This window comes from Peromyscus maniculatus, chromosome 10 (assembly GCF_049852395.1).
Source record: "Peromyscus maniculatus bairdii isolate BWxNUB_F1_BW_parent chromosome 10, HU_Pman_BW_mat_3.1, whole genome shotgun sequence".
NCBI lineage: Eukaryota > Metazoa > Chordata > Mammalia > Rodentia > Cricetidae > Peromyscus > Peromyscus maniculatus.
Window position 1 is genome coordinate 68,258,519 of NC_134861.1, and position 26,487 is coordinate 68,285,005.

The following is a 26,487-nucleotide window of genomic DNA, read 5'->3' on the forward strand; positions in this document are numbered from 1 at the left end:
AAAGTGTAAAACAAAAACACGTGCTTGCTCAACTTACAAACACCTGCTGAGATTCATTCAGTACTAGCCTGTATTAAGACAAGTCCAAAACAGGTCAGTGGGACTGAGATATAGCATTTCATCAAGCCGCTATCAAAGCAGAGAAAATCACATTTTTGTATTTGACTACTTGATCTAATATCTCTCTCTCTCTCTCTCTCTCTCTCTCTCTCTCTCTCTCTCTCTCTCTCTCTCTCTCTCTCTCTTTGTTGTTAATGACTGCCAGCATTTTCCAGGGATGAAGGCATTCCCCCTCTCCCCCCATCCATTCCCTGCATTTATGTAAACGCATCTCAGATCCACTTATCGTTTGAAGGAATGATTTACTTAGGAAAAATTTGTAGACCTCTCCCCAGAGGAGAGAAAACCAGTACCTCTGTTCACTCCTGGGGAAAGGCTCTAGCTACAGGCTCCCTAAGGCGCATCCCTTCCTGAAAGGGCCGTGGGTGGATAACTGCTCCACCGTTCTGAGCTAAGTGAACTGTGTGACCTGAGTCAACAGATACAGAGGCTCAAAGCAGGCCCCTACCTTGGTTTTTTGCTCCCTGATCAGACACCGTGCCTGCCTCTCCTTCCTCATGGCAGACATCTTGGAGGCACGAGGCCATAGGGGCCACCTGGCTCGGCTAATCCCGGTGATGATTCTCACCGGGTGGAATTCTCGCCTCGCCAGTTCCCCTACAAATCGCTACTGTGTCTAGCAAGGAGAGCCGTCTTTCCGCATCCTCGTGGGGGTTGCCGCCCACCGGTGTAGGAAGAGGCCAGGGAGGGTTTTGCTCTGCGCCCGCAAGGGGTGGCAGGGCTTCTCCCGCCCGGGGCGCGGTCACCTATTTAGCGGGACGTGGCGGGCAGCTGGACGGAGCTGATGGCTGCCTGGGCGGGCGAGGCGCGGGACGCACACATGTTCCCGGCGAGCATGCCCCACTCGTGTCCGCATCCCTACCCGCCAGCCGACAAGGCCCGGGAAGGCTGGCGGTTCCGTGCCGGGGGCTACCGGCCGGGGCCTCCCTCCTTCTTCCCGGGCTGCGGGAACCTCAGCGCCACCGAGTACTTCGACAGTTACCGGCGGGCGCAGCTCATGGCCCTGTTGTCGCGGATGGGTCCCCGGCCGGTCAGCAGCCGCGATGCTGCGGTGCAGGTGAACCCGCGCCGCGACGCCTCGGTGCAGTGCTCGCTCGGGCGCCGCACGCTGCAGCTCGGACAGCGTCGACCGGGCCCCGAGGTCCAGCCGGGTTCCCGCCCACCCTGCAGCCCCGCCGGCGCCCGGAGGCCCCCGCGCTCCTGGCGCACTGTCGCCGTGTACTCGCCGGTGGCCTTCTGTGGCCTCGCCTCTCCGCTGGAGGGCGGGCAGAAGCCCACCGAGGGAGAGCCGGGGCCGGCAGCCGCGGGGACCTGGGAAGCGGAGCCGGGAAAGGGAGAGGTGGCGGCGAGGAAAGAAGCCCCCGAGCCGGGCAACAAAGGGGGCGACGTCCAGGACGAAGGGGAGGCCGGGCAGGAGCAGCCGCTGCGGGAGGACCCGGACAGTGGGGCGACCTCGCAGTCTGAGTCCCGGAGTCAGGAGCTGCGTCCTGCCGCAGAGACGGCTCAGGACACGGGTGACTCGGCCTCCTCGAGAAACGGGGTCTCCCCGCAGAGCACGGAGCCGGACAAGGAGCGCCTGCGCTTCCAGGTGAGGCTGGATGGGCCCCATGAAGCCTTCAGACTTGGGGGTCTCCTTCGGGGCTAAGTTTGGGGACCCAGGGCGATGCATGGCATAGCATTCTTCAATGTCATCAACGTGTATGCTTTTTTAAAAAAACGTGTGTGGATGTTTTGCCTGCGTGTATGTCTGCGCTTGGTGGTGGTGGAGGTGTGGGAGCAGAAGATGGGGATGCCCTGGGACTGGAGTTTTACAGATGGTTGGGAGCCGCCATATGGGTTCTAGGAACTAAATTAGAGTCCTCTAGAAGAGCAGTGCGTGCTTTTAACAGCTGATTCAACTCTCCAGCCCCTCGGGAAACAGGATTTTGTTGTTATTGCAGAGGGAGGCGTTTACACAATAAAACCAACACATACGTGGCCCGACTCACTGGGAGTCTGTTTTGGGGGAAATGCCAGTGTAATTACTTTATTCGGATCACATGCACACCATAAAGAAGGACCCCCGTGGTGGACGCACAGCCGGGTCTGACTGGACCACACTTCAGATGCCTGAAGGAAGATAAGTCCGCACACCAGGGAGCATCAGCTGGTGAACTTTATCGCGGGAGAATCAATTCCCAAGGTCCCCGCTTCTCTTTTTCCCACTCGAGGCGGGAAAATCTGAGTTGACTTGCAGGGTCCTCCTACCAGATCCTTCCTGATTTCTGAAGCTGTCAACTGAAGCTTCTCCCCCCTAAATTTGCCCTACTTTAAAAAGCTCCCGATTCATCCAGCACGCTAAGCCTTTGGGCAGTCCTGAGTCGCTGCCTAGGCTAGCCAAACAAGGGCCAGGGGCACAAGGAGGGCATTTGTAACTCCCAAGGAAACGGAGAGACAGCAGCTATAGGAAAGGGCTCCGAGGAATTAATTCCTCATTTCCCACCGTTACCTGAAGATTGTGTTCTGTGTTTGGGTGGAGGGAAGAAAGACCTTCCTAAAAACATTGGCCATTGCCATTCACAGTTGAGTGGGATGTAGGCAAAAATCTCAAGCTTTTTTGGCCCCCATGGTGTTTGCTTACCTATAAATTGCATAAAGTGCTCTTCCAAGCTTCTACCAGTCCTCAAGGCTTAATGGGGGAAAACTTGTTCCCAACTTGTTTGTCGCTAAGTAGGAAGGTGGGACGTTTAAGAATCGGGTGCTGCTAATACTACTTAGCTCCTACTAAATGGCCTATACTCACAGATATGTAGCAGGACTTTTTGGGAAACTTAACTAGCATTGTGGAGAATTTAATGTTTGGTTGTTGAACACCCGAGAAAGTTTAGAAGAGTCTTTCTCTTTCAGCCTAATGAATAACTTGTCATCTGTGTGTGTCCTAAGATCATGTGTCACCCCACATAAGAGGCCTAAGAAAGAGTCCCGAACTCTAGACAGCACTAGATACTTGGCCTGTCTCTTGTCTGAGGGCGAAGACTTAACGGGTCAGCCAGCCAAACGCGTCTGGTATACAAGCTGTTTGGTTTGGTCTCGGTCTACAGATTTGTTCGGCTGAGCTCTTAGCTCACCTGACTGATTCTAATTTAGAGGTTGATGCAAACCTCACCTTCCTTCCCCACCACGATCTGGAATGAAATTTGGTCATTTTAAGTGTCAGGTAGGCTCTGTCCCGGGTTCTAACACGCGGGGCCCTCAGGCCTCACGTGGTTAAAGTCTGCTATCCCGCTGTTCAGTTCTTAGAGCAGAAGTATGGCTATTACCACTGCAAGGAGTGCAAGACCCGATGGGAGAGTGCCTATGTGTGGTGTGTGCAGGGCACCAGCAAGGTAAGAGACAGCTGTGTGGCCGGCCCGTTCCCGCCACGATGCTGCCTGGCGTCTGCTCCACGTGGACGCTCTTTCTTGTCGCAGGTGTACTTCAAACAGTTCTGCCGAGTGTGCCAGAAATCTTACAACCCCTACCGAGTGGAGGATATCACCTGCCAAGTAAATCACATGGTTTTGCATTTTTGGAAGAGGGTTTTTTTGTGTACTACTTTGAATATGTTGCCTAAATGAAATGTTTCCTAGGTTCCCAGCAGCCGTAGGCTCTTTTTGTTTTGTTTTGTTTTGTTTTTTTGTTTTGTTTTGTTTTGTTTTGTTTTGGTGGTAGGTAGGAAGTCCCCTCCACTGTGAAAAGGGGTGTCTATTCCTTTCTGCTCCTATAAAACTGGATTGTGCGGTCTCTTTTGAACCGTTACCTTATTTGCAGTATAGAAGGCTTGCTTACCTGCTACTCCACTTGGTGTACTGGAAAACATACTGTAAAACACAATACCTTTCTGCTAGCTTGAGGTGGCACACTATTACCCAAATGCTTCATGGGAAGCACGTATCCAAGTTAGAGTATGAAACGCCCGAATTGAGCTTCAGTCTTGCTTGCTTGAGAGTTCACAAAGGGAGTTTCCTGTAAGACCATTCTAAATTGTCCTGTGGAGGATAGGCATTGGCTTGCTTACTGTTTTGCACTCTGCCAAAGGATTTAGATAATCTTTAAAAAGAAGTGGCATCATTTACCTGTTAATGGTAATCAGAGCTAATGGAGGCCATATGTCTCTTTGAGAGTCCAGTCAATGTATTTGACTTAAGTTGGTAACTGGAGAATTCACTACCTTAGGGTGGGCACTGAGGAACCAAGGGTGGAAAACCATGAAGACTCCATTTAGAAAAGGGGGTAGTAGGCACCTTTCTCCAGTAAGGCGCCTTAAACCACTGCACACTTGGCCCTGCTTGCTCTGTCCTCTTACCTGCTTTGAGGCTCCATGGATCAAGGGGAAGAGGGGTCCGTTCATCCTTTGTACTTCTCACTCGGATTGTTTTCAGAGTTGTAAAAGAACTAGATGCGCCTGCCCAGTCAGACTTCGCCACGTGGACCCGAAGCGCCCCCATCGTCAAGACTTGTGTGGGAGATGCAAGGACAAACGGCTGTCCTGTGATAGCACTTTCAGCTTCAAATACATCATTTAGCCCAAGTCGGACATGTTCCTGCTAGATGGGGCTGACAGAGCGGGCAAGCGAGCTTTCTCCCACGCCCCCCTCTCCTCCCCTCCTCTCCCTTCTCAAAATACTTCATGAAAGGCAGTGTACTTGGATAAAGCCCGTGAAATAATAATAAAAACGTATTGCAAAAACAGTTTGAGGCTTTATCCGATTTGTGTCTCGGTTGGAGGAAGGCGTGTGCTGGGAGTGGGCGGGACCTGTCACCTACACTGGGTTAACATCTGTCCGTGGCAGGGTGGGTCAGGCCGGGTTAGGGAGGTTACAGGCACTGGATCGACTCTTAAGGCTTCAAAGGCAGCTTCAGTCTGTAGGTCTAAAGTTCCTACGATTTTTATCAAGCAGGATCAACACATGATAAAGTTGTATGGCGTGTAGTGTAGTTTTTTTTTTTTTCCATTGGGCCTCCTAATTTAAAGATACCCCCCCCCCCCCCGGGAACTTTGAGAGCCCACTAGCAGATGATGGTGCCGAGCATACAAACTCAGCTTCTAACGAAGCAGGTGTTGGCTGCTGGTCTAACACAAGCAGAACCAGGTGGAAACTGTGCTCCTAGTTTTTTTTTTTTTTTTAAATGTGTCGCAGTAGCATCCCCTGCCCCCCCCCCCATCATCACAGATGCCAGCCTGACATCCTGTGCACTAGCAAATATCCAAAGGAATGTGCCCAGAGTCCAAAGTGAGCTTGAGGACTCTCTAGTGTCCTGATGTGTGGGGGACAGGTCCACCTGGGCCCAAATGAATCAAGCTGATGAGTGTGCAGAAAGCTATCAACCTGCATCTTCTCAGGGGTGTGGACCTCATGGGGGCGTGGCTAACACACATCCTAGTGACCAGCAAATACCTCTATCCTCATGGTGATTCTCAGAGGGGCCATCAGTTCTAAATAAACAAGGCAGAGAACTGAGCGGGTGCAGAAGCTCTTAGCTAAATGCCTCAGTAAAGGATTGTCTGAGTTTGACGGACATGCTGCATGCCAGGACAACGTCCTGTGGTAGAGGAAAACCAGAGAGGCCCTGCCTGGGACTGGCCATTGCCTAGTTATCTATGAGAAGGCACCAGAAGGCTTCTATTCTTTCATTTTTATTTGACGTGTGTGTGTGTGTTGCCTGTATGTTGTGTGTGATGTAGCATGCATTCCTGGTGCCTGAGGAGGCAAGAGGGCAGTGGATCTTCCTGGAATGGGAGTTGCAGTTGAGCGCCACCATGTGGGTGCTGGGAACTGGACACAGGTCCTCTTCAAGGGCAGCCAGTGCTCTTAACTGCTGAGCCACCTCTCAAGCCTCCCCGCCCCTAAAATGTTTTAAAGGCGTTATGGATAATGGACCATGAGCCTGGATTGCCTTTTAAAGGAAAGTCCTCCAGGTACCCGGAGACAGATAAGGAGTTTTAAGGACTAAGGTGGTGGTGGCGGAAAGGGTTAAGAACTGGGGGGTTAAGAGCGATGTTCTCAAGAGTGCTCATGGGGGAACTCGGACTTAGTTGGGACTTGGTCCAGGCACAGGCAATCCAGTTGACTCCCATTACAGGATACACCTAATATATACTGAGTAAGTACTTGCCACGTGGGATGAGTGACCTAAAGAAGCCTGTGTGTAATGAGTCCAAAGACAAACCCGACCGCTAAGGTGGGTAGTAAAATAATTCAAGTTTAGTGCTGTCATTAATTTCCCCAGGGCAGCTAATTCTATCTGGCAAGGATCAGAATGTGGGCACTTGGACACTGAACCAAGTGACACCAAGTTTCAGTCTTCCATAGCAACATTCTAGCATTGAGGCGTCACACTGTTTATGCACGCAGTCCAAAGTTTAGAGAGCATCAGTTTAAGACTGAGTGAAAAGCTAGCAGGAGACACTCCCAAATACCACCTCTGCATGTTGAGAGGATTGGTTTTTGTGTAATTCTGAACTTTTCAAAGTTAACCATAGACCACTTTGAAAAGTAGGGGGGGCGGGCAAGCCACACAGTAACTCTCGGCTCTTTCCCGGAGTGTAGGTGATGCTGTTGTGACGGTGATCTTTCCTAAAAGGTCCCTTAGCGATGCTTCAAGCCAGCATCCAGAGGTGGTGAACAACAGCTATAAACTCTGGGTCACAAGAAGTGCAGCAGCTCCAAACTCCGCGGTTATACTCGGGTTTCCTAAAGAGCGTCGTGAGGAGACTGCCCAACCTATTCCCTAACTGTTTAAACTGGTGGATTGGGCAAAGAGGGTTGTTTGTAGCAAATACTGGGTTCTCAGTGTAAAAGGAGAAGCGGATGAAAATTAAGCACTACTATTCTGTCAGTAAATGCCAACTTTGGAGTCAGAAAATGGGGAAGTCAAGTGTAGGTATTGTAGGGAAGATAGTCCTCATGGATCTGATTTCTGGTTTTGCAGGTGGGTTCACTTTTTAACATGTTGCCGGATTAGTTACATATAAATTGTTCAAAGACGGGTAGTCAATTTAAGTTTTTCTTCTTTTTTCAAGTGAAATTATATGTGAGAACTCTGCAGGTAACATGTCATCTCTATTTTCTTTTTCTTAAGATACCACACAAAGCAACAGCTACAGTGCTTTTTTTTTTATTTTTTATTTTTAACAAAAAGGATGTAAGGAGGATGAGAAAGATGGGAGAGGGGGGATGTGAAGTGTGGTGTGTCTCTGGACACCATCCCTGTGCCTGCCCCCCCAACCCAAAAGTTATTAATAATTTAAAGGACACCATTTACAGTACCAGAACACCATTAAAATAATTGTTTTTTTTATCTGGGTCAAAAAATACAGTGATTATGAATGTGCTGTGACCAGTTATGGAATTTGACAGGAAACCTGACTATGGCCAGCAGTCCCGCGGCGTGCACAGTGCCTTCGATTAATGCACTTGAGCATAATTACATTTCTGTCAGGGCCCACACCCCTAGGAAAAGGCAAAGCGAAGCAATTCATTTCTACATTCCAAACTCTGGAGGTCAGAGCCCAGTTTGAAAATAAAAGTCACAGTGGATAAGAGATGCATATAAAAAATACAAGGTGTTCCTTTCAAATCAGGAGTCGTGGGACTACATTCATTTCCTTTACAAAATGCTATTTTAAAAAAAAGGACAGAGGATCCAGTGTGTGTTGCGCTACACACTTAGACAGTGGAGGAGTATATTGCGTGTTTTGGGAGTCAGTCTTCAGGCTTCTGTCTTCGAGGCTCCTCCTCTAGCCTGAAACCAGCGGAGTCCTGCACAAACACACAAGCCATTTGCACCTCTTCACGTCTGCGGGGGGGCCCCCCCAAGCCCGCAGAACACACAGTCCACCATCAGTGACCACAGCTTTTTCCTTTAGCTCTGTACGTGTACTCTGGTATAACAGTGCGTGGCACGAATGTACAGGAAAGTACAGGTTTTAGTCTATGCAGTATCTATAATAATTATGGAGTAAAATAAGTTAACTTGTCTAATGAGGGGCGCTGACGGGCAGCGCACATCTGTATTTTACATTTTAAAGTCTCTGCAGGCATCTACTTTGGTTAGTTATCAACAATATCAACACAAGCACTGATCAGAGAGCTCAGCAGCAGAGTCCAATAATATTAACAGATATATTATTTCTTTTTTTTTTTTGAGACACTGGGAAAGCCCAGTTTTAAAATATTATTAAAGTGTTCTAACATTTACACACTATGAAGAGTTAGATCTAATAAAATAAAATTTCTTCAAAAATAATCTTGCAGTGCTCTTGTAGGCATGCTCTGAGAAGTTGTCACCAGACATCCACACTTTGGAAATAGGACGGCCACACGCTCACACACCCCAGCTCACACACACATAATTCCTTATACAGACCAAGAACAAAACAAAACAAAACAAAAAAAACCCCTACAAACACACACCCCCAAACCCTTATCCCATACGCTGGGAGAAAACAAAAACAAAACCCCCGGACCCAATGGTTTTTGCAAATAAGTCTGTTATTTGTCGGACTGGATGGTCGTCATGTCGTCGATGATGATTAGCGTCAACTGTAGGTTATGTTGATGACAGCTAGAAATCCAGGTGACTCTGCAGGTGGCAGGTCGTCAGCTAAAAGGAATTGGCCCCGATCCCAGCCTCACGTCACCCGCCTGCAATGTCTGGGAGGCCATTATTGCAAACGTCTTCGGAAGTCTATTCTTTCCTCCAGAGCAATGTACTGGTATGCATCGCTTTTAGCCCTTTTTCTTTTCTCACGTAGGTTTTAAAAAAAAAAAATTCCTTCTTCATACAGTTACTGTGGAGGTATAGGCAGCAGGTAAGCAGTTAGATACTGTTCTTCAGGTTTTTTTTTTGTTTTTGATAGTTTGAAATTAGTAGACTACAATGGAAGGTGCTGCCCAAAAGTTATCAGTGAATCACAAGGGTTCATAAAAGGTGCTTGGTTAATAAGCTTGATCATCTTCAGCTTGACGCCCTCTCTCGAGTGTCCGAAGTTGCTCAGAATCCAGTGCTCGCCGTATTTCCCACTGGTTTGGCCTGTGCTAGAAGTGGATAGGACTGCACCGTGCGGAGAGAGTCTCTGATCTCCAGGTTAAGTTCCATCAGTTTGGAGTTAGCTTCGGACATGTCCAGGTTTGAGCCGATGACCGCAAAGCTGCCCGTCTGGCCCAGAGTCTGATGGTGGAAATAGATGTGTAACAGCGTCTGCACGGGGTCGTCTTCACAGCTGCCGAAGATGTCGTTGGGCCAGAGCGTTCTGGAAATACATAACGTGAAAGTTCTGAGATGTGTGTCATGACTCTGTAAGCTGCATTTGAGGTTAACGCCTGTGAACCAAACTGCCTGGCTAGAGTATCTGGTATCTGTTTATTACTTGAGGGAATGCACTACGGTGCTGTGCGGTCTCCCCCACTTACCTAAAAGCTTTGACTTGGGCTACTGCTGACACAAACTCCTTGTTTTTCAAAGTTTCAATCAGAGAATGAATGGCGGTTTCTATTGTGGTCTGGGCAGCTTTGGAAATATCGATCTCTTCATTTTCCGAAGCCGCCTCAGCTTCCTTAAGGATACCTTCCAGCTGGGCAAGTTCCTCTGACATGTTGATGACCTAAAACAGATATATCCTTAAAGATCTGTTCCTACAGTCAGGGATACACGGTCAGGGGTAGAGCTGATGGTGGAAACACTCTTCTTTCAACAGGAATATAAATTAGCCACCAAAGAAAAAAACCAAACCAAAACAAACCAGGCAAAGTGTCTTCTCATATAACCTGAGGGCTACTCTGAACCTGAGTGCCTCTTGCTCCAACTTCTGAGAGTACTGGGTGTTACAATACATGTGTCCTATACTAAGTTTAGATAATCTGGATATCTTAGGTTGCAATAAATGTTTATACTACATTTTAGAAGATTATAATTGCTTTTGAACAGTGAAGAAAATGTATTTTAGAAATTTTAGAAAAAGGTTTACCCAGGATACTTTATATAAATGTGTATACACATATATGTCTATATATGCACATATATCCATATACACACATACACATATGTATACATATATAAATATAAAATTTTTTTATATATAATTAAAAATTTTTGACCATTTTCCCAATGACAATTTTAGTAGCAGTAATGTAAGGATGGGACAAAGATTATCGTCAGTAACTGTGAACCTATGTCTTAACCTCTGTATTAATGTGTGCATTCACAAACTATAGAAACAGATGAAATGTTAGGGATGTCACAGTAACTTTATGCATGCTTTACGTTTGATGATGGGTCTGTTTCTGCTACCAAACCTCCGGGTTAACCGCTGTGGAGCGGCTCTCTTATTTACTATGTGAAAAAGAGCTAACTGATCCACGGAGAAAGGTCAATGCCAAGTGGCTTTTGACGGTAGGTGTTCTAACAAGACACGTGCACACACGAGCACATGCTACACACGTGCAGGCACACTCCCATGTGTGTACTGACTACTTCCAGAAGCGTCCTGACGCCGCCCAGGGGAACTTACCTCCGCTTCGTTTCTGATCGTGTTTACTTGGTTGATGAGCTTGCGGTAGGCCTGGAAGAGAAGCAGCAGCTGGAAGTGCAGTTTGTACAACCGCCGGCAAAGCTCCAACTCCTGCAAAGAAGCGGCGTTAACATCGGAGGTTAACCGAGGCGTCCTTTTCCTGACCCGACTAGATCGCACACTTCCGTGAAACATCACCACACGTAGGTTAAAACCGTCTTGGCATTTGCTTCCGCAGTAAGCAAGTTAATGCGGCGTGAAGCTGATGGGAGGCAGGTGAAGAGTGCTTGGGGGGCTGGCATTCGGATAACAAGGCTTGCTGCTGGTTACAGAATCCCTTTTTAGTAGGAAGCACATTGTCACACCGGACGGACAGGGTCAGAAGGCAGTATGGAGGATGCTTTGGAGGAGAGGACTCAATGTAAATTGGAAACTCTAAGCTGCTGCTGGGAGGAATTTGCAGCTGCACAGGCTCTGGTCCCATGAGGTCCTGATGCACCTGTCAACCGGGGGCAGAGCGAAACTGGGTGTCCTCTTACCAGAAGGAAGGGGCTTTTAAAGAAACGGACTCTTTAAGAAAACCACCTGGTGATCTCATTTAAGTGAGACTACGAAGCGGACATGTGCGATTCCAAATTTAAAATGCAAAAGGAGAGATGTCAGGTATAAGTGTAGAAAAAAAAACCCTGCTGGTTGCATATTCATTATAAAGTCTTAACTGTTTCACTTTATGGGATCGATGTGGTCATGGGTTAGGGCTACGCAAAACTGAAGCACACACTACTTTTCAAAGTGGTCAATGACAAAACATTGCTAGGTCATAAGAGGACACATGGCAGATGAAAACCAGTTTGTCTCGCAAGGATAAGGAATCTATAAATCAAGACAGGCCACTTACTGCTAGAATTCCCATTTGCTAAGCAAGGTGATCGGGTCACAAAAAAATACAAAGAGAAAAAGATCAAGAATTAGTATAAGAAATCATTGTAACTAAGGTTACAGATGCCCCACGCAAACTGAAGAACACATTTATACCCCAAACAACGCTTTATGAAGTCCTTTCCAAACTACTTTCTGGACACTTATTGTAATAACTTCAGGGTGGGCTGTGTTTTCCCTCTGGCAAATAAAAATTTGCACTATAGTTTAGTTTTGTGTAAAAGCCACAAAAAATAGAACAAGGTGATCTTGGGAGCCCTAACTGTTGTAAATATTCTTCGATCTAGGATTTTTTGTCCTCCCAACAAATCTAACTGTAATAACATCTCCATGAGCGCAGTGGGAAGCTTATTAAATGAATTTACCATTATTTTTTTTTTTTAACCAAAGGACTGGCTGAATTGGCTCCTAATCTAGGCAGGAAAACACTTATCCTACCTAGCAGCAGGCTCTCTGGTGTGGCTCATTCTAGATGTTCCTACCTGTTCGTCTCTTAGATCTCAGGCTGTCTCACTCCAGCTGAGGCCCACAGGACAGAACTCAGAGAGCTAGTGTGTTTTGACAGTACACTTCAAATGGCATTTACGCCAGAAGTTTGACCTAACTAGGTGTGAAGCAAGTGGAGATGGCGTACGTGAAACACACAGGGAAAAAGCCTTGGGATGGAGAGGAGTGACTTGGAATTAAAGCAGACTCTTGGTGTGTAAATAAATGGAGCTCCTGGACCCTGCTCTGCTGAAGTCTCCTCGGAAGGGCTTTATTTTATTTTATTATTATTTTTTAAACCACATTTATTCCTGTCCGTTTAGAAAGGATTTGCTAAGCAAAGGTGAACTTTAGCTCTACACAGCTGACCGTAAGTTATGCAAACAGTGGCCCGGTAACATTAGCAGAGCACAATCCAAATGTCAAACAGTTAGCAGGAGGTTTTACTTCATATAGTTTATTTCAGGTGGGAATTCAAGCTTTAAATCCCTTTTTTTATTCCTGTTGGCATGTCCAATGGAACCAACTGTACACATACACGCCGACAGTGTCGGATTGGACGTGCGCTGATAAAACTTATGGCCGCTACAGTTATAGGCAACCACACAAACTATAGCTGAGAATTAGCAAAACTGACACACACACACATTTTAAGTACACTGATATTTGCATGATAGATTTTTGTCTTCATTAGTTCAATAAGATATTTACTGAAAGCTTGTATAGACTGGCACACGGGCACGGGCAGCATAAAGCCATAAAAGGAAGAATAGAAACCAGTCTTAAGTGGAGTCTCCATTTTTCACTCAGTACATCTCAAGCTGTTCACCGAGTCTTGGAGATTATGGAATTGTTTTAGAGGTAAAAGGACTATAAGAACCACTCAGCATCTCCACCTTGCTTATTCGATGCTTGCAGGAATCATTAAAAATATCCACTGGGTTCAATTCTAGAGTTAACTTCCATCTTATTTCTTTATCCATGATTTTAATTTTCCTTTAAAATAGTACAGAGCTTAGAATTATGTGTCTAGGTTTGAATCTTTTTTTCTACTATTTACTTATGAGATAAATTGGCCTTCTCTGAGCCTCACATCCCTCATCTTCAAAACGGGGATAATGAAGGGACCGGACCATTCAACCGAGTTGCAAGGAGGGGATTATGAAATATATACTGGCATTGTGCCTGAAAAGCTTAATAGTTAAAGTATGATTTTCTCAAGATTTCATTCTTATATTAGGATAACTTCTATGGAAATTATATATTACTATTATAATTATATATATTATTTACATATATTCTATATATAAATGTAACGAGTTGAAAAAGGTGGGAATTCAAATGTCAGGTGCGGAGTTGTCTGAGTTGCTGAAGGCTTTCTCCTAGTATGAAGTTCCTCCCACTGGAATAGCGTATAGGTCTTAACATCCGGGGGGGGGGGGGTATTATAGATGTGCCTTTCTCTAAGAAAATGTGTTGCTATTGCTTAAAACAACTAGGGAAAAAAACCTAACGGACCCACAATTTCATATTTAGAGTAGTGTGGATATGTAGCACATTGCTCTAGGGTCTGTTTTTCTCACCAGACAATATATCCACAGAATACTAATGTACAACCATTTTTTTTTCCCCCGTAAGAGGCAGATACGACTAAATGCCGACCTGGACTGTCCAGATACCCATCAAGCTTATCTAACTCAATGTTATTAAGCTTCAGTCACAAGCTGGTTGTTCGTTTTTATTAAAGTGAAGTTTTCATTACTAAGCCAATATTTCACTGAACCTAACTTTCAAAAAGATTGTTCTGATAAACCAAAATGAAAAAAGGCTCACAAACATTCTAGGAATATCGAGTACGTACAATCGCATGCATACTCTTTTTTTTTTTTTTATAACATCCAATGTCCTCACTCAGCAAAGAGACTTACTTGTGCATTGGTGTTTATCCTATACATGTCTTCGCCGGCCCCGAACGTCCTCTTACAATTCTCTAACCACTATAGAAATAAGTGAGGGTAGATCAATTTCAACAGTCATCACAGAATAAACAAAACTAGCGTTACAAGTCTGTCTATATAAAACCAGAAACTGACCCGAAAGGCTAGCACTGGCTGTAGACACAATTTATCTCCACCCAAGGCCAATCATTAATATGGAGCACACCAATAAGGGATCAATACAAGATGCATACACTGAGTTTACTAACAAAGACGGACTCCGTGTGCTTGGGACGCGCGCTGTTCCATATTGTAAGATCCTTCGCTTTGTAGATTTTATTGGAAATCTTCGCTGTCTCTACCTGACCTTTTGTGTCTAAATGTGAGAGGTGGGACATGAAAGATTCACTCTCCCTTTGGTCAATTTAATAAAGGTAACTTACAGAAAAAGCAATGAGCTAGGGATGCCTGCTCACGCAAAATGTAGTTCTCTGAAGACGCACGCCAGTTTTAATTAGTGAAACAGAAACCAAGATCCATCCAAATCCTGTTTCTATTTATTTCCTTTCCTTTTGGATGGTAATAAATGACAAGCATGCTATCTCTGAGGCATTTTGGATATAGAAACCAAAGGCAGGTTTTCTTTACCTGGGGGGCGGGGAGCTATTCTTACAGTCGATACTAATTTAAAATAAAGTAGCATTGTGGATGTGTAGAAAAATGGAGCCACAGAGTTTCCAGAGTGAGGGCTAAGGGCCTTCAGATGAAGCTCCTGGGCTTTGACGGTTCATGTCGTCAGTTCTTCGGGCTGACTGGGTTTGTGGCTTTGTCTTTGGTGTGTGTTTGAAATTATTAAGTAATCAAATCAACCCCGCAGACTGCTTCCTTTGAGAAAGACTACCAGCTCATTAAGTTGCTCCCTGGAAAACATCTTAGTGTTAGGTACTTCAAATCCTCAACTGGAGCTCAGCGTTCCGCAGGCAAAGAATGCAAATGAGAAATGGTAACTGTTTCAAAAACAATCTCTTTGACCTTTTGTTCCTTTTGATCGCAATCACCCAGACTACACTGGCCCTTGGGTTATTTTCTTGACAGCATCTTGGAATACAAACATGTTAAACCTTTCTGGTAAGATATGGCTGGTGGCAGTCACTGTCAAAAGCCATGGGCAGACTTCTTGACAGCAGCAAAATCCAGCTGACATCTACCATGGAACTCGGGCGTTCATCTCTATTCCTGTAACATGCTACAATGCATAGGCACTGAATTATAACTACTTGTCCTGTGTGTCCAAGTCAACTAGTAAATGGAAAAAGAGTTGATTATTTACTGCCTGTTCTGAAAAAAATTCAACATCACATACCCTATCTAGCATTTTAGAGAACACTATTTATTTGATGTTATCCCCAATAACAGAGTCCCATGACTGCATACTAGCCTTCTAACAGCATGCCCCAGAGGGGTCACGCAGAGAACCCCTCCTTCCTACCTGATTGCTCTCCTCAAGTTTTCTTTGCTCAAATGAAGGTGCAAGTTGAGCTGGGGAGGGAGGTTCCGTTTCTAAGCATGACAGAGCAACTTATGGACAAGCAAGCAATTGTCCAAGGACAGCATAGACACTGAACTCTCAGCCAGGACTTGGGTCAAGTCCTGGAGTGAGCTCTGCATCTGTCCCTTGCTGTAGAGGGTGGGCACACAGTACTAGCTACAAGTTCATGCCTAAGGTTTCTGTGGGCTGTAACATGCAGTTATCAGTGATAGTGACGTACCAAGGGCTGGGACACTGAAGGAAAAAGGAACACTCTAGTAAGCGAGCCTGTCTGTGTGGTTTCCTCTTGGGGCACTTGTGGGGGCCCTCGATATGCTGAGCAAGTGCAGGAGAAGGTGCTAGAAGAAAAATCAATTTCTAGTCCCATGGTGCTGGGGAGATCAATGTCCAACTCCTTCTAAGACTTGGAGGTCCTGCTCACCCCAGGCTGTCACACCTGATCCGTAGAGGATAGATAGAAGAACCCTGAATGTGGACCCCAAACACTAGCTGGGGCTGGGGGGAGATCTCAGTGGTGGAGGCCTTACCTGGCACACACAGGCCCTATAAAAACAAAAGCCACAGCTAGTGGAGCAAGTGCATAAAGATACTCCTTGATAGAACAGGAGACTGAAAGCAAGGCGATGAAGCCGTGTAGGTAAGAACTGGGCGGATGGAACCCCACGAGTCAACATTGATCTCTCTCTCTCAGCGAAACCAACAGTCTTTCCCTTGGAACACAACGGCAGCTCTGTTGTAAATTATACCATCAAAAGGGCCCGTTATCGGTGTCTGTCACCTTCCACGGTCTGTCTACTCCTATGTAGGGAGTAAGTGATTTGAAATCTCGGTGTGTCAGCGACTAGAAGTAAAACTTCAAATTTTACTGTTCTAGATTTGTCCAGAAGGGGGATAATACTTCTAGCATGTTGTCTTGGTGGCAAATATTAACTCAGTTCTAGGTATGAAAAATGGCATAAATAATGTACAAACAACTAGGGTGGCCATGTCCTCAAAAGACTTTGTTTACAGAAAATAAACAGCTAGCCAGATATGTGTAAAGTTATCTGATCCTATGTTTGAGAAAATTGTATAATTAAAAGCATTTGTATATACATTTTTAGGATTTCCATTATTATGCTGTTTGATTTTCAAGTACATCAATTCTATAGATGATGTCTTTACAAAATTGGATCTCCTGATTAAAAAAAAAAAACAACAAAAACATGGTTTGGTCCTTTGGTCTTTCATTTCTCATGGAAATGTCTGGAGTTTCTGGGTGAAGGTCTAGCATGTCATTAGCTAGATTACCTGTATGCATTTGATGTTGCCTCATGAAAAGTAGTTACCTGTTGCTGTAAAATCAACCACCCTAACATGGAATGGCTTAAGATAACAGCAAAAAGAAAAACCTACTTGCTATGTGTATAACCACTATCCCTGATTTGTTGGCTCTTAGCTGGGATGCCTCTCTTTTCCTCCACTGGCCAATCATCTTATAGAAGGGGTCAGAGTCCAAGTCTCCTGGAATTTTCCAAAGCTTCCCATACCCTGATGAGTTTGGTGGCAGAAGCAACACTGGAGAAGACCTCTCCAGGCTTGTCCTGGAGTCTCGGTGTCTTGTCAATGCTGGTGGTTGGTTAGAGTCAGTTACGAGGCCGTCCCAGACTGCAGCGTGGGTGGTGGTAAGCTGTGCTGGAAAGGTGTGCAGGCCAGAGAGGCCTGACTTACTGGGCCATGGCGGTAACAACCACAGTGTCTAGGATAGGCAGTGACTTCTGGAGACCCACAAGGCACAACCACAGTGGGACAGATAGACTGATAACTCGCGTCTAATTAAACCGACAGTCTTCTGATCATCAAAAGATAATTCAGTAGCGAAAATGATAGCCCCAGAAAGAAAAGTAACTTCCATACATACATCTAATAAAAAGCATGTACCGAGGGCCAGCAAGATGGCTCAGTGGCTACAGGCACTGCCACCAAGCCCAATAACCTGAGTTGGATCTCTGGGACCCGCATGGTGGAAGGAAAAGAACAAACTCCCACAAGGCGTCTATGACGACTACACGCCATAGTATGCCCCCTTCCTTGCCCACAAACAATAAATAGAGCTTATATTTAAAACAAAGACCTCTTATAAATACCCGAGAAAACAGCTCTTTATAGACACCCACAAGCTACCCCTAGGAAGATAACTATGCTCAAATATTATGAAGGAAACATAAGACAGATAAGATTTTACTTCACACCCACCAGAATGACAGAAATTACAAAAACCAGTCCCAGGTGATCAGGGATGAGGCAATAGAAAAGTCATGTCCACCTGCTAACAGTTTTTGGTAAAACTGCTTGGTAGACTTACACACATTCTATGGCCTAGCCATTCCATTCCCAGAAGGCTCCTCGGCAGGAGCGTGGACGTCTGTGCGCAGACAGCAGCATGTGCAGGGTGACCTGACCGCACCTGATAATTCCCTGCGCTGAAAGATCTTTTCTTCCATCTCATTAGCCTTTCCGACCAAATATGAGCTCACACTCCCCTGATATGGAGAGAGAGCCTTGGTGCAAGTATTTTCTTTCCCTGAAAGTAATCCTCCAACCCCAAATTCAGTCAGACTCCAAGATCATGTCCCAGTCCCACCAATTTCCCTTCCCTTTGGCAATCATACACAGTACTCGGCTTAGTACTGCTTTGCCAGACCATCTGACCGAGAAGCTTCAAGTCACTGGCACTTTTTTACTCATAACTTATGTGACATACTTTACTATTCTGAATAGCTACAGCTTGAAGGCCCCTTATCCAAAAAGCTTGGGACTAGACTGTTTCAGGTTTTGGACTATTTGCATATACACAAAGTTTGTTTTTCTTAAAGGAATGAAACCAAAGTCTAGCACACGATTCACAGACACATAGCCTGCAGGGAACTTTGTACAAGTCTGTATAAACTGAACCATCAGAAAGCAGGGGGGCTACTGTTCCAGCCACTTGGGGGCACGGTCTGGTTGCGCTAACATCACCACCCCAGTCTTAATTAAGCTTCCGACAATCAGTTCTTACGTTATGTCGTGACCCATCACATGAGGCTAGGTGTGGAATTTTCCACTTCTGACATCATGTTGGTGCGTAAAGCTTTAGGTTATTAAAGCATTTTGGGTTTCACATTTTGGATCAGGGACACTCAATTTGTATCCACATGTACAATCTGTGCCATGTATCCTTGCCTAGAATATGTCCTTGCCTAGAATATGTCCTTACCTAGAATATGTAAGGAAAGAAGAACCAAGTTTGACACTCAGTTCTTCACAGGTCTTTAAACGTGGTATATTTAACAATTAGTAGTGAGAATTTCATCTATTTTAGGAAAATGCCTATAAAGTTTGTGTGGGAGAACATCTTTCTGCTTGTTTTTCTGCATCTGTCAACTGAAATCACACTGGAGTGATTAGGGAACCGGACCGGTGTTTAAATGGCCGACTAGAACTGCGGAGCCATTTCTTAGCAGGCTACATCTATACTCTACTGCAAGCTTGTTGTGTGTCCCCCGTCCCCCGTCCCCCTCCCCCCGCCTCCCACCATGGCAGAAGATGAGTTCTCTCAGAGACTGCAGATGCTCTTGGCCACAGCGGTCACTCCAAACCCCACTCCTTACCCCTCCCGCCACGCTGCCCACAGCTGCGGTCTCCCACTGTGCTCGTAGGCTCCTTTCTAAAAGCCAAAGACAGGAATCCTTCGGACAGAGAAAGAAGAGCTGCCCCAGGGCCCACCAGAAGGCCAGTGGGAGAGCTGCTCGTCTGTCCAGGGTGAACTGTGTCCAGATGGACATTTGTAGCGTCCCAACGCAAATGATTTGTGTGTGGAGGAGACTGACCTGCTCAGCTGCTTCTCTCTTGGTGTTGTAGGTATCCAGATGTTCCTGCAGCTCCAAGACACTGAACTTGAGTGTTTCCAGCAAACCGCAGGCCATTAGCTGTGAAAGCAGACAAACTGATTTCCTTCTTGAAAGGTCACGGAATACCCGCCAGCTGGTTATGGACTCTGCTGTCTGACCAGTGTGCACCCCAGAGGCACGGTCCTGGAAGCTTCCTCTAAACCTGCAGCTGTCTAGCCTAGGAATATTTGCAGCAGGGCAGGGCAGGCCAAAGCGCTCTGGATATATTGCAATGAGAGGTCCAGCCCTCTACCGATTTTTGTTCGAGAACAGGAAAGAACAAACATACATCTCTAGAGTATGATACTTCCGTTTCCTCATCCTGGATTCTATACATGTAGGGAGAGGGCAGAATCACAAAAGTCTGGACAGCATTTCATACACTGGAATGGAATTTTTTTTTTTTTTGAGACAGTCTTACTATGCAGCTCTGGCTGGCCTAGAACTTTCTATGTACACTATACTGGCCTTGAACTCAGAAATTTGCCTGCCCCTGCCTCCTGAAAGTTGAGATTAATGGTATGTTTCACCATGCGTGGATGGAATGATGTTTTGCTACCTATGTAGATCAGGGTTAAGATGAATGCTCACATTTCAAAATTGAGAACTGCTTTTTACAAAAGGCCGATAAATGAACAACATCACTCCAATACAGTCATCTTACTTGTGCTTTGAAGAGGCTTTCGTTATAGAGAGGGGATAGCCTGGAACTCATTATATACTCCCCATCCTTTTCGCCTCAGCTTCCCAGGTGCTGGCATTTCGAGATGGGCACCAGCAGGCAGGCCTGGCTTACCGTCTCGGCGTCCACAAAGACGGTGGGGCATTCCGAACACGTCATCATCACTTCCAACGAGCTTTTAAACTTGGTACCGATGCGCTGCAGACTCTCACCAAGAAAGCCCACGGCTTCGTTCGTTATCTCCCCAAACTTTCTTTGAATCGTCTACGAGGAAAAGCACGGGAAAAGTTTAGCGTTTTATAAAGTAAAAAAGGTCTTCCCCCACTTTTATGTAAGGAAGCGTAACTCACAACTGAAATCATTGTAATGACACAGAGAATCCTATTAGCAGATCTGTTAGGTCTCTATATATTATTTCTTTAGGAGACATGTCAACAAACAGCTAGCGTGGTTGGGTACCGTGGCGCACACCCGTGTTCCTGGCTACCTGGGATGGTTAGGGAGGAAAATCGCTTGAGTCCAGGAGTCCTGGCCTGTAGTGAGCTCTGACCATCAGCATGAATACAGTGATCTCCCAGGAGCAGGGGGTCATCAGGTTGCTTGGGGAGGCGAACCAGCTGGGTATAGGAAATAACTAATGTGTATCTACGCATATGTGTCTAGTGCCCCGAGATGGTATAAGGACTGGAGGGGAGGGGTCAGAGGCATTGGGAAACCGCCACTATCACTGGTAAGGAAGGAGAAAGCCAAGGGCAGAGCAAGTACACAAGGTTAAGTGGAAACTCCCACTACTGAGCACTAAACACCCACGAAGGAAGCTGGAGGCCGGAGCGCCCTGGAAACGTCAGTGGGGCGTGCTCTGCTGGGCTTCCCAAGGCACTCGAGCTAGCATAGGTGGCGAAGGACAGTTAACAGGACTGGGATCTCTGTCTGTGCCTTAGACACTCTCCTTCCCCACACGACGCTCCAAACGATATCCACGTGCCGTGGTGCTGCGTGAGAATGTTTACTGAAGAGCATCGAGTACAGCGCTTATTATTACTATTACCTAAGGTGGAAAGCAGCTCCAGTCACTCAGTTCCCATGGTGACGAAAGCAGCACCTAGCTCCTCATTATACACATTGCCAACCTCCCTGTAACAAGCTGGTGGAGGGCAGGTACCATGGTGTGTGCCTTTATTTCTTTGGCACCCATGATGGTACCCAGCATTCTACAGAAAGTCAGTCAGAACTTGTCTTGTAGCAATGTCACTGCAGGTTTTCGTAACCGTAACTGATTAACACAGCAGGTGTACTACGTGCAAGTTAAGAAAATGTTACCTTCCTAGAAACACATGTTTGTTAAAGAAAATCAGGAGGCATGTTTAAGCCTGAGATGTCAAGTACAGAAGCCTCACTGTACCGGACGGCTGCAATGGGCACTCGGAAGGAAGCCTTAACCTCCACGGACCTGAAACAGCCTTGAGAACACGTGGAAGGTAAATACTGCACACGATCCATCCGTGTCCGACAGCATCTGATTGACATGGCAGCGCCAGGCTTCTTCCTCATCCTCGTAAGCCACGGGCTGAAAGGCTGCTATGATGGCAGACAGAAAGGGCGTCGGCAGAGGCGACGAGGTCTGCACTTCTGGAAAACCATCTTGCTCGTCTTCCTCTTGACTGGGGAGACACAAAAGCCACAGTGATCAGCACACTGTCTGAACAGGACAGACTCTCAGTACCTCACACCGTTCAACAGAAACTACTCTTCTCCACATATACACATTAATTTAGAGAATGCAGCCCTGAACGCCCTGGGAGGCCACAAATGAATGCAGGTTCTTCCTATCTTAGAACTCTCTTACTTCAAGCAGTTATCTTAACCCAAGTCTACAATATGTTACTACTGGATTAACACTAGTTATGTCTACAAAGAATACGGATGAGGACAGGGCACAGTGGCGTACGCTTTTCACCCCAGCACTTGGGAAGCAGAGGTGAGTGATTCTCTGTGAGTTTGAGGCCAGCCTGGTCTACATAGGAATTTCCAGAACAGCTAGGGCTACATAGAGAGACCATCTCTAAACAATCCATCAATATTGATTAGAGTACATCTATCTTTCTACTTTGTATGTGTGTGTGTGTGTGTGTGTGTGTGTGTGTGTGTGCATGCAAGCAAGTACACGTGTATTCACATATATGCCTCAGCACATGAGTGAGGAGGTCAATCCATGGGGATAGGTTCCTTTACTATGTGGATCCTGGGAATTGAACTCAGGTCATCAAGCTTTGTGGCAAGTGCCTTTATCAACTAAGCCATTTGACTAGTCCTGAACCTCACTTTTTTTTTGAAGAGCCCTTCATAGATGGTAACATTGGGAAAGTTTTGATTGTATACTTCTGCATCAAGGACTGGGTTGTATAGCATTATCAAGATTAGATAATGTTTTCATTTTGTAAATGAAGAAACAAAAAGTTAAGTAGATCAAATAATGTGCCCGAGGGGCTAATGGGAAGGGTGAAAGGCAGAATTTGACCCCTGATCATAGGCCCAAAGCCACATTACCAGCCAGAGCATATATTCAGCTCAGCTATTCCAGAAGCACCTGCATGTGCCCAGCAGTAAGGCAGACAAGGCAGTGGACAGAAGGGGTGGCTGTTTCACCTCGGGACTCTCTCATTCCTACATCAAGACAGTCAAAACATAAAACCAGAGCAAGGGAAGAAGATGAAGCTGTGTTTCTGTCGGCCTCAGTATTTCAGTCACACGCTCCACAGAAAAATGTGACCTGAGTCCTGACACTGAATGGTTCATGTTACAAGATGGCAACTTCACACCTAAGACTCAAGAACATCAAGGAAGTGAGGGTGGAAAGATTTCAAGAGTCAGAGACCAGGGCACCTGTTGCTAGAAAGTATCTCCTAGACTTGACAGGGAAACCGCTTCTGTGAGACCCACACAGGAAGGCTGCCGAAAACCCTACCAAGTACCACCGGCAGTCATGCGGGTGTGAGCGGGAAAATCTCACAAGGCCCCGCCCCCAGATGAAGAGCTACAGGCGATCGACAGCTGATCAGATAAAGAGGAGCCATCTCCCCAGAGATGAGCCCCTGATCCCAAATGCTCAGTCCTAAACATGTTTACATAAAAGCAGCACTAAATGAGCTCTCCGCAGTGTGTGTGTGTGTGTGTGTGTGTGTGTGTGTGTGTGTGTGTGTGTGTGTAACAACACTGAAGAAGCTGAGTCAGGAAGAGAGGATGCTGGGGGAGGGGGCAAACAGGTGAAGGAGGAAGAGGGTGGGGCACAAGTCATGGACATACAGACGGTATTCATGTCTGAAATGCTACATAAGAAAATTTTTAACTAAGAGACTGGAGTAAGGCTTTGAGCATATCAAAATAGTCACCTGAAGTAAAAACCTAGTTTACCTTAAAAAAGTTAGTGTTTTTAAATCACTGAAGTGACTGATTTTAACAAAATGTGCTGTACTCTAGAACTGTGTGTGCTCAATAGACATGCAACGCTCTACACAGCTATATAAACGGACTTTGCCTTAGCCTTGTAGGATGCCAAAAACCTGAATATTTCCCCTTGCATCATTTCTGTCAAGCCTAAACTTGTGAGGGACTCCATAGGCCTTATGGTCAGGTCAGTAATACCAGAAAGACATGCTTAAGAGGGTGAATGTTAAAGTATATACTTTCAAATACAGGCAAACGTTCTGTATGTACTGAGTTAAAAAATTGGATACATTGTATGTTATGACTCTTTTACCACATTAAGCACGAGGCTTTTGTCTTTCTGTAAAACTGAAATACTTGATTATTAAATATTAATCTCAAATATTAATAATCATCAAGAGCACTGACTTTGTGTAGTGGAGAAATATACTGATAGAATATATGAAGTTAGATCCTTTTATGGTGAACCACAAACAGTTATAGAATTTAAATAGCAGACATTAGACAGCATCTTAATTTAGATCATAGAACTGTTTGGTGTGCAAACTTACGAAGAGCCACCAGAATTTCCACAAGCGAAGAAAAGTCTTGTTTGGGATTATTCACATTCTGATACTATATCTTGAATGTGCAGAATATAAATACCTGAAGGGAACAGTGTATCATCCTTCACAGCTGTTTAGTTTTGCTCTTTTGGGGACCCACCACCCAGCTCCCAAATAAATCACACATGGAGACTTATTCTTAATTATGAATGCCCGGCCTTAGCTTGGCTTGTTTCTTGCCACTTTCCTTAACTTAACTTAACCTGTCTGTCTGGGCTTTTACCTCTCTATTCCTGTACACCTTTCTTTCTTACTCCATTGCTGGTTGTGTAGCTGGGTGACTGGACTCTGATGTCCTCCTCCTTCTCTGGCTACTTCTTTTCCTTCCTCCTCCCAGATTTCTTTTATTTATTTTCTCTGCCTGCTAGCCTCATCTATCATTTCTCCTGCCTTGCTATTGGACAGTTCTTTATTAGACCATCAGGTGTTTTAGACAGGCAATGTAACACAGCTTCACAAAGTTAAACTGCAATATAAACAAAAGTAACACACTTTAAAATAATATTCTACAACACTTCAGTACCATGAAGTGGTAGTTCAGGATTCCTACAGTAATCTAACCTAACATCTGATCCCTGACAGGTAAGAATTTTTGGATACATTTTAGGTTTATTTCGGTACCCCAGAAATTCATTCAGCTATTGATTTTAACACTTGGCCATTTGGTATCTTGCCCAAACAGGCATGTGGTGTGCTTCTAACATGGTATTTTAGGGATGGAATGCTTTTGTTTTATATGGATAATAACAGAAAGAAAGGAAGGAAAGACCATAGTATGCCTTATCTTTAAAAATGAAGAGAGTGTGATTATAGACTAAATACCAATTAATCAAAATTCATAATTTGGAATGGGGGCAGGGCATGTCTGGGAAGGGTGGAGACGAAGCAGAGACTCCTTCCTATCTGTGTGACCATGCTCACCTGGACAACCCAGAGAAATCAGCCTCTTCCTCCTCACACCGTTCATCTAGCTCCTTCAAAGCCAAGGTGACGTCCTCTTCACAGATGGACTCGGGGTAGCTTTCCGGGGCCAGAGGCTCTGGCATGTCAGTTTCTTCTAAATCAAGGATTCCTCGACACACTAGCTGATCCTGTTGGTCTTGAATAATGTATGACCCTTCATCTTCAAAGGCTGTAACATGTTCCTCCTTTAATACTGAACTTGTATCCTGTGAAATGATCGCAGCTTTAGCAGACTTCAACAACACTAAAAGACGTTTACCAATGCAATAAAGGTCTGCCAAGATCTGAATCTCTGTTTAAATTGTCTAGTTGGTCCAGTTTTTGAATTGTGAATATATACAATTGTCTTCTTAAATGATCCCACTCTTTTTCGTTTTTTCCTTTTGATTTTTGCTAGTATAGAAGAATGAATCCAGGGCCTCACACACGAGGCAAACAATTTACTACTGATTCAAATCCCCAGTCCTAGAATTCAAAAAATTACAATATACAGCCAACTGCTCTATAAAAACACCCAACACCTTTTCTTTGTTTTCCTTTTCCTTTGTGTACAGGACTTGGTGTTGACTAGAACCTATGTCCTTTGCTAAGATACCCTCTCTCATACTCGTTATATTTCTATAGAAGAAAACCTGTCATGACTACTGTACAGTTTCTCTTATCTGACCTCTCTGTCATTCCTCTCATTTTACCAAACACGGTAAATTCTAGCTATAGATAGGGAGAAGGTCAGGACTGAACCCGTTGACACTAAGGGTCGGGCTGTCCACAAGTCAGAATCAGACACCGACCGGTCATAAAGACACTCAAACCAAACCACTCCGTTCATTTTCCTGGGGTCTGTGATGCGGGGAGCTGGCTTTAGGGAATAAGACAATAGCTCATGGCAGTGTTGGGACCCAATAAAGCCTCACGGCTAAGACAGAGTTCACAAAGGATTAGGAAACTTTAGGTTGTCAGCTTTTGAAATTAAATGAATTACAAGTGCATTTATTAAGTGAGGATGGCTGCGTGTCCCTAATGCTCAGCGAACGGACAATAAGGAAAACACGCGCAGCAGAGGTAACAAGTGGATCCAGTCTACCCACTGACACGTGCTGACATAATGTTGCCGTGACTACCAAGGAGGAGAATGGCTATTGGCTAAATAAATGAACTACCACTGCTAAGAAAGAAAAACATGTTCAAGGCACATATCGTAATGGTGTCCACACTCATTTCTAACGTGCATGGAGATGAGTCTGCACCGTCTGAGTTTTAGAAGCCAAGACGAACTTTTTTAGTATTAGACCTTCACTACTTTATATTTGTAGTAGTTTT

The 26,487-nt window shown here is 45.3% G+C and overlaps 2 protein-coding genes across 14 annotated transcripts in view; one reads left to right on the plus strand and one right to left on the minus strand.

Annotated features, from left to right (window-relative positions):
- Nucleotides 1–20: 20 nt before the first annotated feature.
- Zar1 (zygote arrest 1) lies at nucleotides 21–4,817 on the plus strand. The gene is made up of 4 exons (XM_006979693.3): nucleotides 21–1,708; nucleotides 3,393–3,485; nucleotides 3,570–3,644; nucleotides 4,521–4,817. Exons 1-4 carry the CDS (start codon nucleotides 905–907, stop codon nucleotides 4,662–4,664), a joined length of 1,116 nt encoding a protein of 371 aa, XP_006979755.2. The 5' UTR covers nucleotides 21–904; the 3' UTR covers nucleotides 4,665–4,817.
- A 2,582-nt stretch (nucleotides 4,818–7,399) lies between these two features.
- Nucleotides 7,400–26,487, minus strand: part of Fryl (FRY like transcription coactivator) — a 248,956-nt gene continuing 229,868 nt past the window's right edge. For 8 of the 13 annotated variants that reach the window (XM_076546438.1, XM_076546437.1, XM_076546436.1 and 5 more), the window contains 9 exons: nucleotides 25,126–25,373; nucleotides 21,606–21,816; nucleotides 20,270–20,419; nucleotides 19,414–19,512; nucleotides 14,005–14,073; nucleotides 11,550–11,567; nucleotides 10,652–10,762; nucleotides 9,555–9,745; nucleotides 8,268–9,394 (listed from right to left, as the gene is read on the minus strand). In XM_076546438.1, the coding sequence (XP_076402553.1) occupies nucleotides 9,136–9,394; nucleotides 9,555–9,745; nucleotides 10,652–10,762; nucleotides 11,550–11,567; nucleotides 14,005–14,073; nucleotides 19,414–19,512; nucleotides 20,270–20,419; nucleotides 21,606–21,816; nucleotides 25,126–25,373 (1,356 nt within the window). In that variant the 3' untranslated portion in view covers nucleotides 8,268–9,135. Of the gene's footprint in view, nucleotides 9,395–9,554; nucleotides 9,746–10,651; nucleotides 10,763–11,549; nucleotides 11,568–14,004; nucleotides 14,074–19,413; nucleotides 19,513–20,269; nucleotides 20,420–21,605; nucleotides 21,817–25,125; nucleotides 25,374–26,487 lie in introns of all 13 variants that reach the window. The other 5 variants (XM_076546439.1, XM_076546432.1, XM_076546430.1 and 2 more) reach the window with 2 other exon arrangements.

Excerpts from the sequence above, each read along its gene's own strand:
- Zar1 (XM_006979693.3), top strand. The coding sequence starts at position 905 with ATGGCTGCCTGGGCGGGCGAGGCGCGGGACGCACACATGTTCCCGGCG. Across the intron at positions 1,709-3,392 it reads AGGAGCGCCTGCGCTTCCAG|TTCTTAGAGCAGAAGTATGG; the intron begins GTGAGGCTGGAT and ends CCCGCTGTTCAG. Across the intron at positions 3,486-3,569 it reads GTGTGCAGGGCACCAGCAAG|GTGTACTTCAAACAGTTCTG; the intron begins GTAAGAGACAGC and ends TTCTTGTCGCAG.